Source organism: Pogoniulus pusillus, chromosome 11 (genome assembly GCF_015220805.1).
Source record: "Pogoniulus pusillus isolate bPogPus1 chromosome 11, bPogPus1.pri, whole genome shotgun sequence".
Classification (NCBI taxonomy): Eukaryota; Metazoa; Chordata; class Aves; order Piciformes; family Lybiidae; genus Pogoniulus; species Pogoniulus pusillus.
The window spans coordinates 29,708,667-29,722,393 of record NC_087274.1 but is presented as its reverse complement, the minus strand read 5'-3'; the positions used below and the strand labels follow the sequence as shown (position 1 = coordinate 29,722,393).

The 13,727-nt window shown below is 54.0% G+C and overlaps 1 protein-coding gene across 4 annotated transcripts in view; it reads left to right on the top strand.

The window, feature by feature from the left end:
- Window positions 1–13,727, top strand: part of PTPRA (protein tyrosine phosphatase receptor type A) — a 162,349-nt gene that overhangs the window by 146,733 nt on the left and 1,889 nt on the right. For all 4 annotated transcript variants that reach the window (XM_064151661.1, XM_064151660.1, XM_064151662.1 and 1 more), the window contains 12 exons: window positions 120–156; window positions 1,935–2,032; window positions 2,178–2,297; window positions 4,469–4,635; window positions 6,193–6,328; window positions 7,002–7,151; window positions 7,275–7,368; window positions 8,663–8,739; window positions 11,028–11,162; window positions 11,636–11,761; window positions 12,409–12,560; window positions 12,962–13,097. In XM_064151661.1, the coding sequence (XP_064007731.1) occupies window positions 120–156; window positions 1,935–2,032; window positions 2,178–2,297; window positions 4,469–4,635; window positions 6,193–6,328; window positions 7,002–7,151; window positions 7,275–7,368; window positions 8,663–8,739; window positions 11,028–11,162; window positions 11,636–11,761; window positions 12,409–12,560; window positions 12,962–13,097 (1,428 nt within the window). The remainder of the gene's footprint in view (window positions 1–119; window positions 157–1,934; window positions 2,033–2,177; window positions 2,298–4,468; window positions 4,636–6,192; window positions 6,329–7,001; window positions 7,152–7,274; window positions 7,369–8,662; window positions 8,740–11,027; window positions 11,163–11,635; window positions 11,762–12,408; window positions 12,561–12,961; window positions 13,098–13,727) is intronic.

Here is a 13,727-nt window from a genome sequence, read left to right as displayed (position 1 = left end):
CCCTTCTCTGCCTGGGGGGCCCTGAGGCACAGAGCAGGCAGTGGCTGTCCATGGTGTGGATGCATTTCGTGGTTCTTGTGTGCTGAACGTACTCATCTTTGTCTCCCTTTTCTCTGCAGGGGTACCAAGAGAAAAACAAGTTCATTGCTGCACAAGGTAAGCAGTCTGTTATTCTGTATCTCTCTCTGCTGGTGGTTGAGTTGGGCTCCTTCTGCCCTCTGAAGCTGTGCCAGGTCACAGCACAGCTCCTTGCAGGACAGCCCTGGTCAGAAGGAGGTTTGGGAACAAAGTTTGTTCCCAAAATGGTTTTGCAAGTCGAAGAGCAGTGCTGGGTGTGTTGTGGAGAAGCCCTACATGGGACATGCAGATTGCAAGAGGGGATCAGAGGATTTTTGCCCTTTGCCTCATCCTTCCACCCCAGCCCAGAGCTGCAGGTGGTTCTGATCTCTGGAAATGCTGCCAGTGAGCTGCTTAACTCCTCACATCTGTTCCACTCACTGCAAGACAGGCATGGAAGTGCTGGAGTGTGTCCAGAGAAGGGCAACAAAGCTTAAGGGTCTGGAGAGCATGGCTGGGGAGGAGCAGCTGAGGGAACTGGGGGTGTTCAGCCTGAAGAAAAGGAGGCTGAGGGGAGACCTTTTGCCTCTCTACAACTCCCTGAAAGGAGGCTGGATTCAGGTGGGGCTCTGATTCTTCTCCCTATTAAAAAGCAATAGGACAAGAGTAGGGATATCAGTTGGACCTGGTGATCCTGAGAGTCTTATCATAGAATCAATCAGGGTTGGATCATCTAGTTCCAACCTCTCTGCCATGGGCAGGGACACCCTATCCTAGATCAGGCATTCCAACTGGAATGTTTCTGTGTGATTCTGTGTGAAGAGGAAATGGCCTCAAGTTGCACCAGGGGAGGTGTAGGTTGGATGTGAGGAAGGATATCTTCCTCAAAAGGCCTGGAACAGGCTGCCCAGGATAGTGGTGGAGCCTCAATCCCTGGAGGGCTTTAAAAGCCATGTGAAGTGTTGCTGAGGGACGTGGTCCAGTGGTGATCTGGCAGTGCTGGGTTAATGATTCTGTGATTTCTCCTTTTCAAACCTTGGCAGACCAGGTCATGGTCTCGTGCCCCTGGAGAGAAATTGCCTGTGGTTTTCAGAGGAGAGGCAGGACTCAGCTACTTAGGGCAACAAGCATCACAAGTCTTTCCAAGCTCAGCTGCCCCCAGAGCATCACCACCTTGCATGCACCACCTGTGAGCCTCCAGCTCTCTTGCTTTCCTTGGACTGGTTGAAGCAATGTCTGTAAACCAAGGTGCCCCCTTGGAGGGAGATTCATGTTAGTGAAAGGATAATTCTATGACCGTAGGAGGTGGTTTGCATTTCCTCTCTTGGCTTGCAAGTGGGTTAGGACATGGCCTGCCACTTTGCCTGGTTCTTGCTGGAGGAGGAAGGCTGGAACTGGTTCTTCAGCAATACCAGGCTGGGGTGAAGCTTTGGCTCTGCTGTTCTCTTGGCTCATCCTTTGCCTAAGGCCTGGCAGGGGAGGTCTAGGTTGAGTCAGGTCCTTGTGTTGCAGGCAGCAGTTAACCATCCTTGTGCCGCGCTGAAATGGGTTCTGACACAAAGCTCAGGGACAGGGCTTCTGTGAACTGCTTGCACAGGCTTCCTGGGTGACCTTGGGCAAGTCATTTCCATGCTCCATTTGTCTGGTTTCCTCTACTGGGGCCAAAAGAGGAATTTCTCACCATAAAACGTATCCCAAAAGCCCAGCTCCTGTGTGATAGCTGCAACTGCTGGATACCAAAACCCTTCCTGTGCTGACATCTACTGGCAAAAACCGTGCTGCATCATCCGAGGGGCGTCACTTCTCATGCCCTGGCCTTCAATCCCAGCCCTTGAGGGTGTGCCAAAGACCACTTTTCCTTCTTACTTTCCCCTTAGGACCAAAGGAAGAAACAGTGAACGATTTTTGGAGGATGATTTGGGAGCAAAACACAGCAACAATTGTCATGGTGACCAACCTGAAAGAGAGGAAAGAGGTAGGTGCCAGAAGGCTTCTTAGGTTGGTGTCCAACTCAGCTGCACCTGAATCTGGCACACCTCATGCCCATGGACATGTCTCGGAGCCAGTTCCAGGTGTGAGAGAGACCTGAGCTCACCTGCACCTGTTTTCTGTCCCCACAGTGTAAGTGTGCTCAGTACTGGCCAGACCAGGGCTGCTGGACCTACGGCAACATCCGAGTGTCCGTGGAGGACGTGACCGTCCTGGTGGATTACACCGTGCGCAAGTTCTGCATCCAGCAGGTGCCAGTGCTCCTGTCCCCGACCCTCCCCTCCCTGTGCTGGGCATCCAGCAGATGCTGGCGAGCTCAGTGCTGGGGCCACTCCTCTTTAATCTCATTATCAGTGATCCTGACGAGATTGAGAGCACCTCAGTAAGTTCGCAGACAACACCAAGTTAGCTGAGAGTGTTGATGTGCTGCAGGGCAGGAAGGCTCTTCAGAGGGGTCTGGGCAGGCTGGATCAATGGGCTGGGGCCCATCACATGGGCTTCAACAAGGCCAAGTGCCAGGTCCTGCACTTAGGTCACAACAACCCCATGAATGTTCCAGGCTTGGGGCAGAGTGGCTGGAAACTGCCTGCTGGAAAGGGACCTGAGGGTACTACACATGAGCCAGTGTGTGCCCAGGTGGTCAAGAAGGCTACCAGCATCTTGAGTTGCATGAGCAATAGTGTGGCCAGCAGGACTAGAGAGGTGATTTTTCCCCCAGTACTGGGCACTGGTGAGGCCACACATTGAGAACTGGATTCAGTTTTGGGCCCCTCACTCCAAGAAGGACGTTGAGGTGCTGGAGCAGGTCCAGAGAAGAGCAACAAAGCTGGGGAAGGGTCTGGAGAACAGGGCTGGGGAGGAGCAGCTGAGGGAACTGGGGGTGTGTAGCCTGCAGAAGAGAAGGCTGAGGGAAGATCTCATGGCTCTCAACAGCTCCCTGAAAGGAGGCTGGAGCCAAGAGGGGATTGGTCTCATCTGCTAAGGAACACGTGGCAGGACAAGAGGCAATGGCCTCAAATTGCTGCTGGAGAGGTTGAGGTTGGACATTAGGAAAAAATTCTCTGCTGAGAGGGTTCTCAAAGACAGGAACAGGCAGCCCAGGGAAGTGGTTGAATGCCCATGCCTGGATGTATTTGAAAGCCACTTAGATACGCTGCTCAAGGATGTGCTCTAGTAGTAGAGGTAGATGATGGTTAGATTTGATGATCATAGTGATTCTGTGAGCTCCTCTAGTCCTTTGAGCTGCTGGGAGAGGAGAGTTGGGATGAAATTACCTCAGCATCCATTTTTAAAAGGAGATGTTAAGAATTTGCTCACCTTAACCACCCAGGAGCCCATTCCCAGCAGATACCAGCATGGTTGTGCTGAGAGCCAGGAAGCTGATAGATGCCATGGCTGAAATTGAGTCCTGTCATAGGCCAGCAGCTGATGTTAGCAGAGCCAGTTCCTGCTGTTACCCTGGATACTTAGTGCCTGCCAATAATCCCATTTATCCCAGGAGCTGAGGCAGAGCCCAGGGCCATGTGTTGGTTTGATTGCTTTCCCATCTCAGTGCTGGCTCTGGGTGCTTTAGTCACTCTGTTTTCCTGCTGCTCTTGAAGGCAGACAAGGAAGAGCTGGTAACTGAAACCTGTTTGGACCCTGAATGGGGTTCTCCTGACGCTCCAACAGCCTAGACATGGGTCGTTTCCTCTCCTGCTTTCAGTACAAGGATGCTATGGGCAAGGATCAGAGAATCATAGAATGATGGAATGGTTTAGGTTGGAAGGAACCTCCAGAGGCCATCTAGTCCAACCCTCCTGCAGTCAGGAAGGGACATCTGCAACTAGAGCAGATTGCTCACAGCACCACACAACCTGGCTTGAGATGGTTCCAGGGGTGGGACATCTACCACCTCTCAGGGCAACATAGGCTGAGGTCTCCCCATCCTCAGTAGCAAAAAATTCTTCATTCTCTCTAGTCTCAATCTCCCTCTTTTAGTTTAGTACCATCACTACAGTCCCTGATGAAGAGTCTCTCCCTATCTTTCCTGTAGTCCCCTCTAAGTACTGAAAGGTGACAAGAAGGTCTCCCTGCAGCCTTCTCCAGTCTGAACAGCCTGGAGAAAGATGGAAGAGTGGCTTCCATTTGAGCTGGCTGGGAATGGAGTACAGCAGTTTCTGCCAGGCTGGAGCTGTAGCCAAGTCTGGGCTGGCATCTCTCACTCCTGGGAAGCAGGATGTGATGCTGGACAATTGACTTGTCCTGCTGGTATAGACTGACTTGGCCCTGGAGCCTGGCTCCGTGCCCTTTGCCTGTGGACTTTAGTGCTTCTGAGCTGTCCAGCTCAGCCTTGGGGCTGCAGCTCCCTCTCTGCCCCTGTTTTGGGGGAGGGAGAGGAGATCTGAGGGGTTGCCATTAACCTTCCGTGTTTCCCCTTCAGGTGGGCGACGTCACGAACAAGAAGCCTCAGCGCCTGGTGACACAGTTCCACTTCACCAGCTGGCCTGACTTTGGGGTGCCCTTCACCCCCATTGGCATGCTGAAGTTCCTGAAGAAGGTGAAGACTTGTAATCCCCAGTATGCAGGAGCAATAGTGGTGCACTGCAGGTACGTCCTGGCCGTGCTGATCTCTGCCTCTCCAGGGTCATAGAACTGCTGAGCTTGGAGGAGACATTTCAGGTCATCAAGTCCAGCTGCTCACCTAAAGCTCACAACCCCACCACTACTGCTAAGCCTCTGCCATTAAACCATGGCCCTCAGCGCCACGTCCATCTGCCTCCAGGGATGGGACCTGCACCACTGCACTGGGCAGTCTCTTCCAGGGCTTTTCAACCCTTTTGGGGAACAAATTGTTCCTTGTGTCCAACCTAAACTCCCCTCGTGCAACTTGTGGCTGTTTCCTCTTGTCTCATTGCTTGTTCCTTGGAAGGAGAGCCCAACTTCACCTGGCTCCAGCCTTCTTTGAGTGAGTTGCAGAGGGCTAAACAAGCCCAGTTCCATCAACCCTTCCTCACAAGACTTGTGGTCAGGGCCCTTCACCAGTTTAGTTGCTCTTCTTTGGACATGCTCCAGCACCTCAACATCCTTCTTGTGCTAACAGGCCACTTGGGAAGCATCTCCAGTGTAGTACCAAAGGCATTTTGTTTTGTTCAACTTATCCATGTTAAACAGGAATGTTTCACATGGGAATGTTAGGAAAAAATAGATCTGGATTGAAGGAACTTATTGGAATCAGAAGATAGTGGTGTTAGACCTTGTGTTGAGTGGGAGAGCTGGATGCTGAGTGAGCCCAGCTAGGCACCATTCCTGGGCATTGGTGGCATCTCCCTTGGCTCTCTGCACAGGAGGGCAACATAATTTTTTGTGACAAGGCAGTGCTCAGAGTCATAAAATCAAGGAATCATTTGGGTTGGAAAAGACCTTTAAGATCATCCAGTCCAGCTCTGCCAAGGCTGGTGCTAAACCATGTCCCTCAGCACCACATCTCTGTCTCTTTGAAACACCTCTGGGCATGGGGATGCAGCCACCTCCCTGGGCAGCCTGTGCCCGTCCTTGAGAACCCTACTGCCTATCTAACCCTGCTCAGCTGATGGTGTGCCCGCGAGTGGAGACCACTCTGTCTGACCTCCCATGGAGCTGCCTCAGGCAGAGCAGAGCCACAGAGGCTGTCCATGCTTCAGTAGAGGAAGTTCCCACAGTTAAAGGCAGTGATGCTCACATTGTCAGCTTCCCACATGCACCTTTCCAGCTTTCTTCTCAGGAGACAGCTGAGCTTTGTCTGTGCACAGCCTCTGCTGGCCTGCTCTTTCTTTTTCTCTTCAATGGTTGGGTTACCAGCACAGATCAGGGCATCTCCATGGGCTCACCTTCACTCGGTGCGGGGTGGCTGGAAGGAGCAGCAGGCACTGGCAGGAACAGGCAGCCCATGAGGACTCTGGAAGCTGTAGCTGGCTCACCTTTCACTATGGCTCACCCTGCTCAGCGTCCTCCTGCTCTCCGGCCATGGCAGCTGCTGGAGTTGCTGTGCGCATCTCAGGCCACGGCGAGCAGCAGGCTGGGGACCTCTCTCCTCTCCAAAGCAGCTTTTGCTCTTTGCTCCGCGCTGGGACGCGCCGGGCTGCTGCCGGCCGCGCCGCGCTGAGCGCCTGTCCCTCTGCTCCGCAGCGCCGGGGTGGGACGCACAGGCACTTTCATCGTCATCGACGCCATGCTCGACATGATGCACGCCGAGCGCAAGGTGGACGTCTACGGCTTCGTCAGCCGCATCCGCGCCCAGCGCTGCCAGATGGTACAGACGGACGTGAGTGTGCCCCGCGGCCCCGCGCCCGCCCCTGCCGCCTGCGCTCGCTGCCTGCCCGCGGGCCTCAGCGCCACCCTCCTTCGGCAAGGAGGCTCCCCAGAGTGAGCCTTTGGCTGCGCCCTGCTCTTCGTACTCTCCTTCAGAGGATTGTTTTGGTTGGAAGAGACCCTTAAGGTCAAGTCCAGCCCTTAACCCAGCACTAAGCTGTGTCCCTCAGCACCACATCTACAGGGCTTTGAAACTCCTCCAGGGATGGGGACTCCACCACTGCCCTGGGCAGCCTGGGCCAGGCCTTGACAACCCTCATGTCCAACCTAAACCTCCTCTGGTACAGCTTGAGACCAGTTCCTCATGTCTTATTGCTTGTTCTTTGGGAGGAGAGATCAGCCCTCACCTGGTTCCAGCCTCCTTGCAGGGAGCTGTAGACAGCCAGAAGGTCTTCCCCTCAGACTCCTGTTCTCCAGGCTTGGAGAAGCTTTTGTATCTTGTCAGCTTTGAGTGATGTAGTAAATAAGACCCCAGTCCCTGCAGTGCAGCAGGAAGGTTGTTGTCCATTTTTCTGGGGTCCTAGAGAGCTGCCACCTGCCCAGTGAGGCTGGGTGTGCACTGATACAGGCTTGCCCTTGCTGAGCAAGGACTGGAGGCTGATGGCTGTTCCTTGCAACCCCTGCAGATGCAGTATGTGTTTATATACCAAGCACTTCTGGAGCACTATCTCTACGGTGACACAGAGCTGGAGGTGACCTCGTTAGAGATCCACCTTCAGAAGATCTACAACAAAGTGCCAGGGACCAGCAGCAATGGGCTGGAAGAGGAGTTCAAGGTGAGCAAGGTTCTGGTTCTGGTGGATCTGCTAGGATGGTGCTGGTTTGCTGGGACCACCATGCCCTTCCCTGGCACTGGGTGGCTCTGAAACCTGCTTCTGCTTTTGCTCCTTTCTCTGCAGAAGCTCACTTCAATCAAAATTCAGAACGACAAGATGAGGACAGGCAACCTGCCAGCAAACATGAAGAAGAACAGAGTGCTTCAGATAATTCCATGTAAGTCTTGTGTGCCTGCTTGGTGGGGGTGGGGAGACAGGAGCCAGGCTGGAGAAGAGGGCCAACAAAAACCTCATGATGTTCTACAAGGACAAGTGCCAAGCCCTGCCTCTAGGGAGGAACAATTTTAGGCACCAGTAAGTGCTGGGAGCCACCCAGATGGAAAGCAGAAGGACCTGGGGGTGCTGGTGACAACAAGCTGACCATGATCCAGCAAAGTGCCCTTGCAGCTAAGAATGGCAGTGGTGTGCTGGGCTGTGACAGACAAAGCATTGCCAGCAGGCCAGGGGAGGTTCTCTTCCCCTCTGCTCAGTGCTGCTAGGCCACATCTGGAGCTCTGTGTCCGGTGCTGGGCTCCCCAGTGCAAGACAGCCCTGGACAGACTGGAGAGAGCCCAGTGAAGGGACTGGGGCATCTGTGCTGTGGGGAGAGGCTGGTGGAGCTGGGACTGCTCAGCCTGCAGAGGAGAAAACTCTGGGGAGCCTTAGCTATGTCTGTTAGATCCTTAAAGGGGAGGTGCAAAGAGGACAGTCAGGCTCCTTCCAGTGGTGTCCAGTGACAGGACCATGGGCACAGACTGAGACACGGGAGGGTCCCATCAGGAGACACTTTTCAACTGTGAGGGTGACTAAGCAGTGGCACAGATTGCCCAGGGAGGTTATGGAGTCTCCTTCTCTGGAAATACCCAAAAGCTGTCTGGACACTATCCTGGACAATGAGCTCTGCTTGATTCTGCCTGAGCAGACATTGGACCAGGTGTCAACCTCGACCACTCTGGGGTCTTGTGAATGCTTAGGAACTGTTGAGACATTTGTCATTGACATTAGTGGAGCCACAGACTGGCTGAGGTGAGAAGGGACTTCAGAAGGTCATCTGGTCCAACCCTATGCTGCAGCAGGGACAGCACGAAGGGATGGGGCAGAGTAAAGGGCAGGTGGGTTCTGTGGCCAAGTACAACTCTGCTCTTGGGCTTTCTTGCTTTCATTCTGTCCTGTCTCTGCCTTGACTTTCTTCTCAGGAGGTTTGTGCTCCTGAGACTTTCTGCTTGGAGGCAGAATAGAGTCCTCATGTTGAGCAGGTCCTGCTCCTGAGTCATCATCCCCTTCTCCCTCCCCAAACCAGAGCATGGCAGAAAGCAGAACTAAGTCTTCTTGTTCCAGTTGGTGCAGGACAGGTTCCCAGATCTCTGTCCTCTCACCTAGACCTTGGTGACTTCCCAGGCCATGTGTGGTTCCCAAGGAGTCATACTTGGAAGGTGTTCTCAAAGACTCAGCTCATTCCACTTGTGTTTCAGATGAGTTCAACCGAGTAATCATTCCAGTGAAGAGAGGTGAAGAGAACACAGACTACGTCAACGCTTCCTTCATTGATGTGAGTCTTCTTTCAGCTGCTTTCCATCTCCTCCCAGTGGAAACTCTTTACCTTGTGCTGCTTCCTAAGGAAAGGATTTGTCCCAGAACACTGCTGCTGTGGGCTTTGTGAGGCTCTTTCCAGCTGACTTCACTTTGTGTCAGCAGATGGTTCTCCTGAGGTGCATGTAGAAGAGTGGAGCCAGCAGGTCAAGGGGGGGTTCTCCTCCCCCATCTGCTCTGCCCTGGTGAGGCCACCCCTGCAATACTGTGTCCAGTTCTGGGTTCCCCAGCTCAAGAGGGACAGGGACCTGCTGGAGAGAGTCCAGTGGAGGCTACGAGGGACTGGAGCATCTCTTTGAGGAAGAAGGGCTGAGAGCTGGGACTGTTTAGCCTGGAGAAGAGCAGCCTGAGAGGGGATCTGATCGGTGTTTATAAATACCTGAAGGATGGGTGTCAAGAATAAGGGGCCAGGCTCTTTTCAGTGGTGTCCTGTGACAGGGCAAGGGACAGTGGGCACAAACTGAGCCCAGGAAGTTCCATCTGAACAGGAGGAGAAATTTCTTTGCTGTGAGGGTGTTGCAGCCCTGGAGCAGGCTGCCCAGAGAGGTTGTGGAGCATCTCCTCTGGTGATTTTCAAGAGCTGTCTGGATGCATTCCTGTGTGACCTGCCCTAGGTGACTGCTTTGGCACAGGGGTTGGGCTAAATGATCTCTGGAGGTCACTTCCATCCCCCCAGCATTCTGTGATTCCATGGCAGTTGTTCCTTCCTCCAAGAAACTCCTCTGTACCTACAGTCTCCTTGTGACAAGGATGGTGGGAGAGGAGAGCTGGAGCTTGAGCAGAGCCTCTACATCTTGGTCTCACTTCTGCAACTCTGGGCCCTGCAGATGGCTCTGGAGAAGTGGATGCAAGGTAGCCATGGAAGTGATTGCTCTATGGCACTGCTCATTTGATCAGAAAACATCCAGCAGATTGGGTAAGGGAGCAGTACATGGATCCCAGAACCCCTGAGGAAAACCAGGTCAATCCCATTACAGCTGTCTGGGGGACAGGAGGAGGAGAGGCAGAGAGGTTAAGTGCTTCCCTCACTGCAGGGAGGAGGCAGAGTGATTGCACATCCTCTGCTTGTGAGTAATGCTGTTGACTTTGGGGGGGGCATCTCCTAGGAGTGTTCATCTTGGTGCCGTGGTGGCAGCGCTGGCTGCGTGACACAGCCTTGCTCTTTTCCAGCCCCATTTCTATTTTCATCTCCTAACGACAGGGCTCTTTTTTCCCCTTCAATGGACAGTTACAGCTCTGTCTTGAAACAACAAAACCAGCATCTTCCCAGTTACAACATCCCACATTAATTGCTCCCTGAAATCTCCTCTGCTGGGTCCCCACGCGCTGCTCTGCTGCAGGAGCGTCCGACACGGCGCGGCTGGGAGCAGCGTGGAGCTCAGAGAGCTGAAATGTCACCTCAGCCTTTTTGGGTGAGGATTTCATTTCCTGCCTCTGCTGAGCTTTGCTTCAACGACAAGCTCCAGATGATGAAGTGTCTTTAGTCACAGTCTGCAGAGAGGGCACAGGGGAATGGTGGAGAGGAAACAGAAGGATTTTGTGGCTGTGGAAGAGCTGGAATCGGCCAGACATAGGGGGCTGGGTTTTGTACATCACAGATCAGACAGTGGTTGGGGTTGGAGGGGATCTACAAAGATCATCTAATCCAAACCATCTGCAGTCAGCAGGCACATCTGCAACTAGAGCAGGTTGCTCACAGCCCCAAACAACCTGACCTGGAATGGTTCCAGCCATGGGACATCTCCCACCTCTCTGGGCAACCTGCGCCAAGGTCTCCCTCAGGATAAAACATTTCTTCCTTCTCTCTCTAGACTGAATTTACCTCTTAGTTTCAAACTGTCACCTCTTGTCCTGTCACAACAGGCCCTGCTGAAAAGTCTGTCCCCATCCCTTCTGTAGGCCACCAGAAGGTCTCCCTGGAGCCTTCTCTTCTCCAGGCTCAACAACTCAAACTCTCACAGCAGAAGGGCTTCCAGCCCTCCCAGCATTGCTGTGGCCTCCTCTGGCCCCACTCCAACAGGTCCCTGTCAGTGCTGTGCTGAGGACTTCAGAGCTGGCCCCAGCAATGCAGGTAGGGTCTCAACAGAAGAAAGGGGCAGAATCCCCTCCCTCGAGGTGATTCACACAAATAGTCATGATGCTCCTGAAGCACAGCTAAGCTTGGTAGCCCCACCAAGTCCAGAAGCCTTCCTTCCTCTGCTCCCACATCCAGGCAGTGCCAGCTCACCCCTGTTCTTGTTTTCACAGGGCTATCGCCAGAAGGACTCCTACATTGCCAGCCAAGGACCACTGCAGCACACGATAGAGGATTTCTGGAGGATGATCTGGGAGTGGAAATCCTGCTCCATAGTGATGCTCACAGAGCTGGAGGAGAGAGGCCAGGTGAGCACCTGGGCAGAGCTGCATTTCAGCACCAGCAAAACACATCAGTGAGACCCCTTAATATGCCCCACTGGCCCCAGTGCTGCCCATGCCACATGTGTTGGGTGCTGCTTCCCCCCTGCTCTGTCAGGAAATACATTTCAACCTCCACTTCTGATGCAAAGAATCCAGTTGTTTGCAGACTCAGAGTGGGGAGATGCTCAACAGAGCAACTCTCCCCTTTCAGTTCTCAAAGCACCTTTGGGTGCAGCAGGCAGCTCCTCTCTGAAGCAAGCCTGTAGGACCCCGCCTGGTTTTGGGCAGCTGCCAGTCTCAGGGGAATCATAAAATCAGGGCATGGTTTGGGTTGGAAGGGACCCTTAAAGTCCAGCATGCCTGCTGTGAGCAGGATGCTCCCTGATGGAAAAGAAGTCTTCTGTTCAAGCCCATGAGAAAAGCACAGGGCCTTCACCTGCCTCCTGCTGCCTCCCCAGGAGAAGTGTGCCCAGTACTGGCCATCTGACGGCTCTGTGTCCTATGGAGACATCACTGTGGAGCTGAAAAAAGAGGAGGAGTGTGAGAGCTACACAGTGCGGGACCTGCTGGTGACAAACACCAGGGTAGGAGTGTGGCTTCTCCCTGCGGGGAGCTCTGGGTGCTCTTGACATTGGCTGCAGCAGCTCTTGCTGATGTTCATGCTGCTTTGGGAGTCCTCTTGCAAGTGCTGTACCTCCCCTCTGGCTTTTTCAGCCCCGTCCATCATCTCCCTGTCATCCACTTCAGTCCCACCTTGGTCCCTGTGCTTCCCTCTCACCACGCAGGGTCCTTCTGCTAATAGTTTCTCATCTAGTCCCTCTGCCCTGGTGTCCCCCAGCAGCCCTCGTCCTCTTCCTACCTTGTCCCTGTGCCCACCACCCAGCAGCCCTCATCCTCCTGCCTTGTCCCTGTGCCCACCACCCAGCAGCCCTCATCCTCCTGCCTTGTCCCTGTGCCCACCACCCAGCAGCCCTCATCCTCCTGCCTTGTGCCTGTGCCCACCACCCAGCAGCCCTCATCCTCCTGCCTTGTGCCTGTGCCCACCACCCAGCAGCCTCCCTGCAGATCCCCATTCCACACACCCTGCCCTGCTGCATGCTCTGGCAATGCCTCCTTTCCACAAGTGGCCATCGTTCTTGAGTGGATGGTCTTCCCAAAGCCCTGAGCTCCTGGGTTTCCTGGTAGGAATCTCCTACCAACTTCCTGACCTGGAGCCATGCTCTTCCACCAGGAAAACAAGAGCCGGCAGATCCGGCAGTTTCATTTCCATGGCTGGCCAGAAGTTGGGATCCCTGGGGATGGGAAGGGAATGATCAACATCATTGCAGCTGTGCAGAAGCAGCAGCAGCAGTCTGGCAACCACCCAATCACTGTGCACTGCAGGTAAGGCCTGGCTGAAGGCAGGGGTTGGCCACCCCATCAAGAGGGCCTGCTCTACAGGGAGCCTGGAAGATGGTCAAAGCTCCTTCAGAAGACCTGGGCTGAGTTGGAGCAGCCCTGGCATATGTGGTATGGGGTTTTGCTGCTGGACTAAGCTCATGCAGAGCATGTCCTGGCTAAGCTGGGAGAGGACAGGACTCCTCCAGTTCTCTGGTGGTTCCCCCATGGATTGTGCCCTAGCAAAGCAAACCCATCTGGATGCATTCCTGTGTGAACTACCCTGGGTGATCCTGCCTTGGCAGGGAGGTTGGACTCTGATCTCTGGAGGTCCTTTCCAACCCCTAAGGTTCTGTGATTCCGTGAGCATGGATGGTTTCCTTTACCTTCTTGTTTCTCTTTGCCAGTGCTGGAGCAGGAAGAACAGGCACTTTCTGTGCACTGAGCACTGTTCTGGAGAGGGTGAAGGCAGAAGGGATTCTCGACGTCTTTCAGACAGTGAAGAGTCTGAGACTACAGAGGCCACATATGGTGCAGACACTGGTAAGTGCAGCTGGGTGCACCCCACGCTCCTCCTGCCACCCCAGACCTCAGCAGAAACAGGCTGGGGACTCAGGGTTGGGTAAAGACTTCCTCAGCTGAAGGATTTCTCTCTCCATGAAAGAGTAAGGGGTGGAGGGGGGTCAGAAGACATCTCCCCTTCTTCTTGTTAGGACATCTAGAAGACCAGAGCTTGGCTGGCTGTATTTATGGGCTCCAGGAGCCTGGAAACATGTCCTGGAGTGGCTGTGGCATGGGCTTGGGCATGCAGGGGAGCAGCAGGCACAACCAGATGGGGGTCTTGCAAGAGGAGGCTGCAAGGATGCTCAGAGAGTTTTTGAAACAAGCAATTTTGGGTGAAAATAGGACAGGAGAAAGGGCAAAGCAGAGGCTCCTTAGCTGATGACACCCCAGCAAGGAGGGTGGTCAGCCTGCATTTGAGAGGCACAATGGATGCCTGTTCCTGCCCTGGGTCTGGGCTGAGGGCATCCAACCATGCTTGGTCCCAGCTTGCCACAAGGCATCAAATTGTGTCTGAACTGTGCATACTGGGCCCAGAGTCTTGTTCATCACAACCAGCAGTGACCTGGATGAAGGGACAGAGTGGAGCCTCAGCCAGTTTCCTATGATACC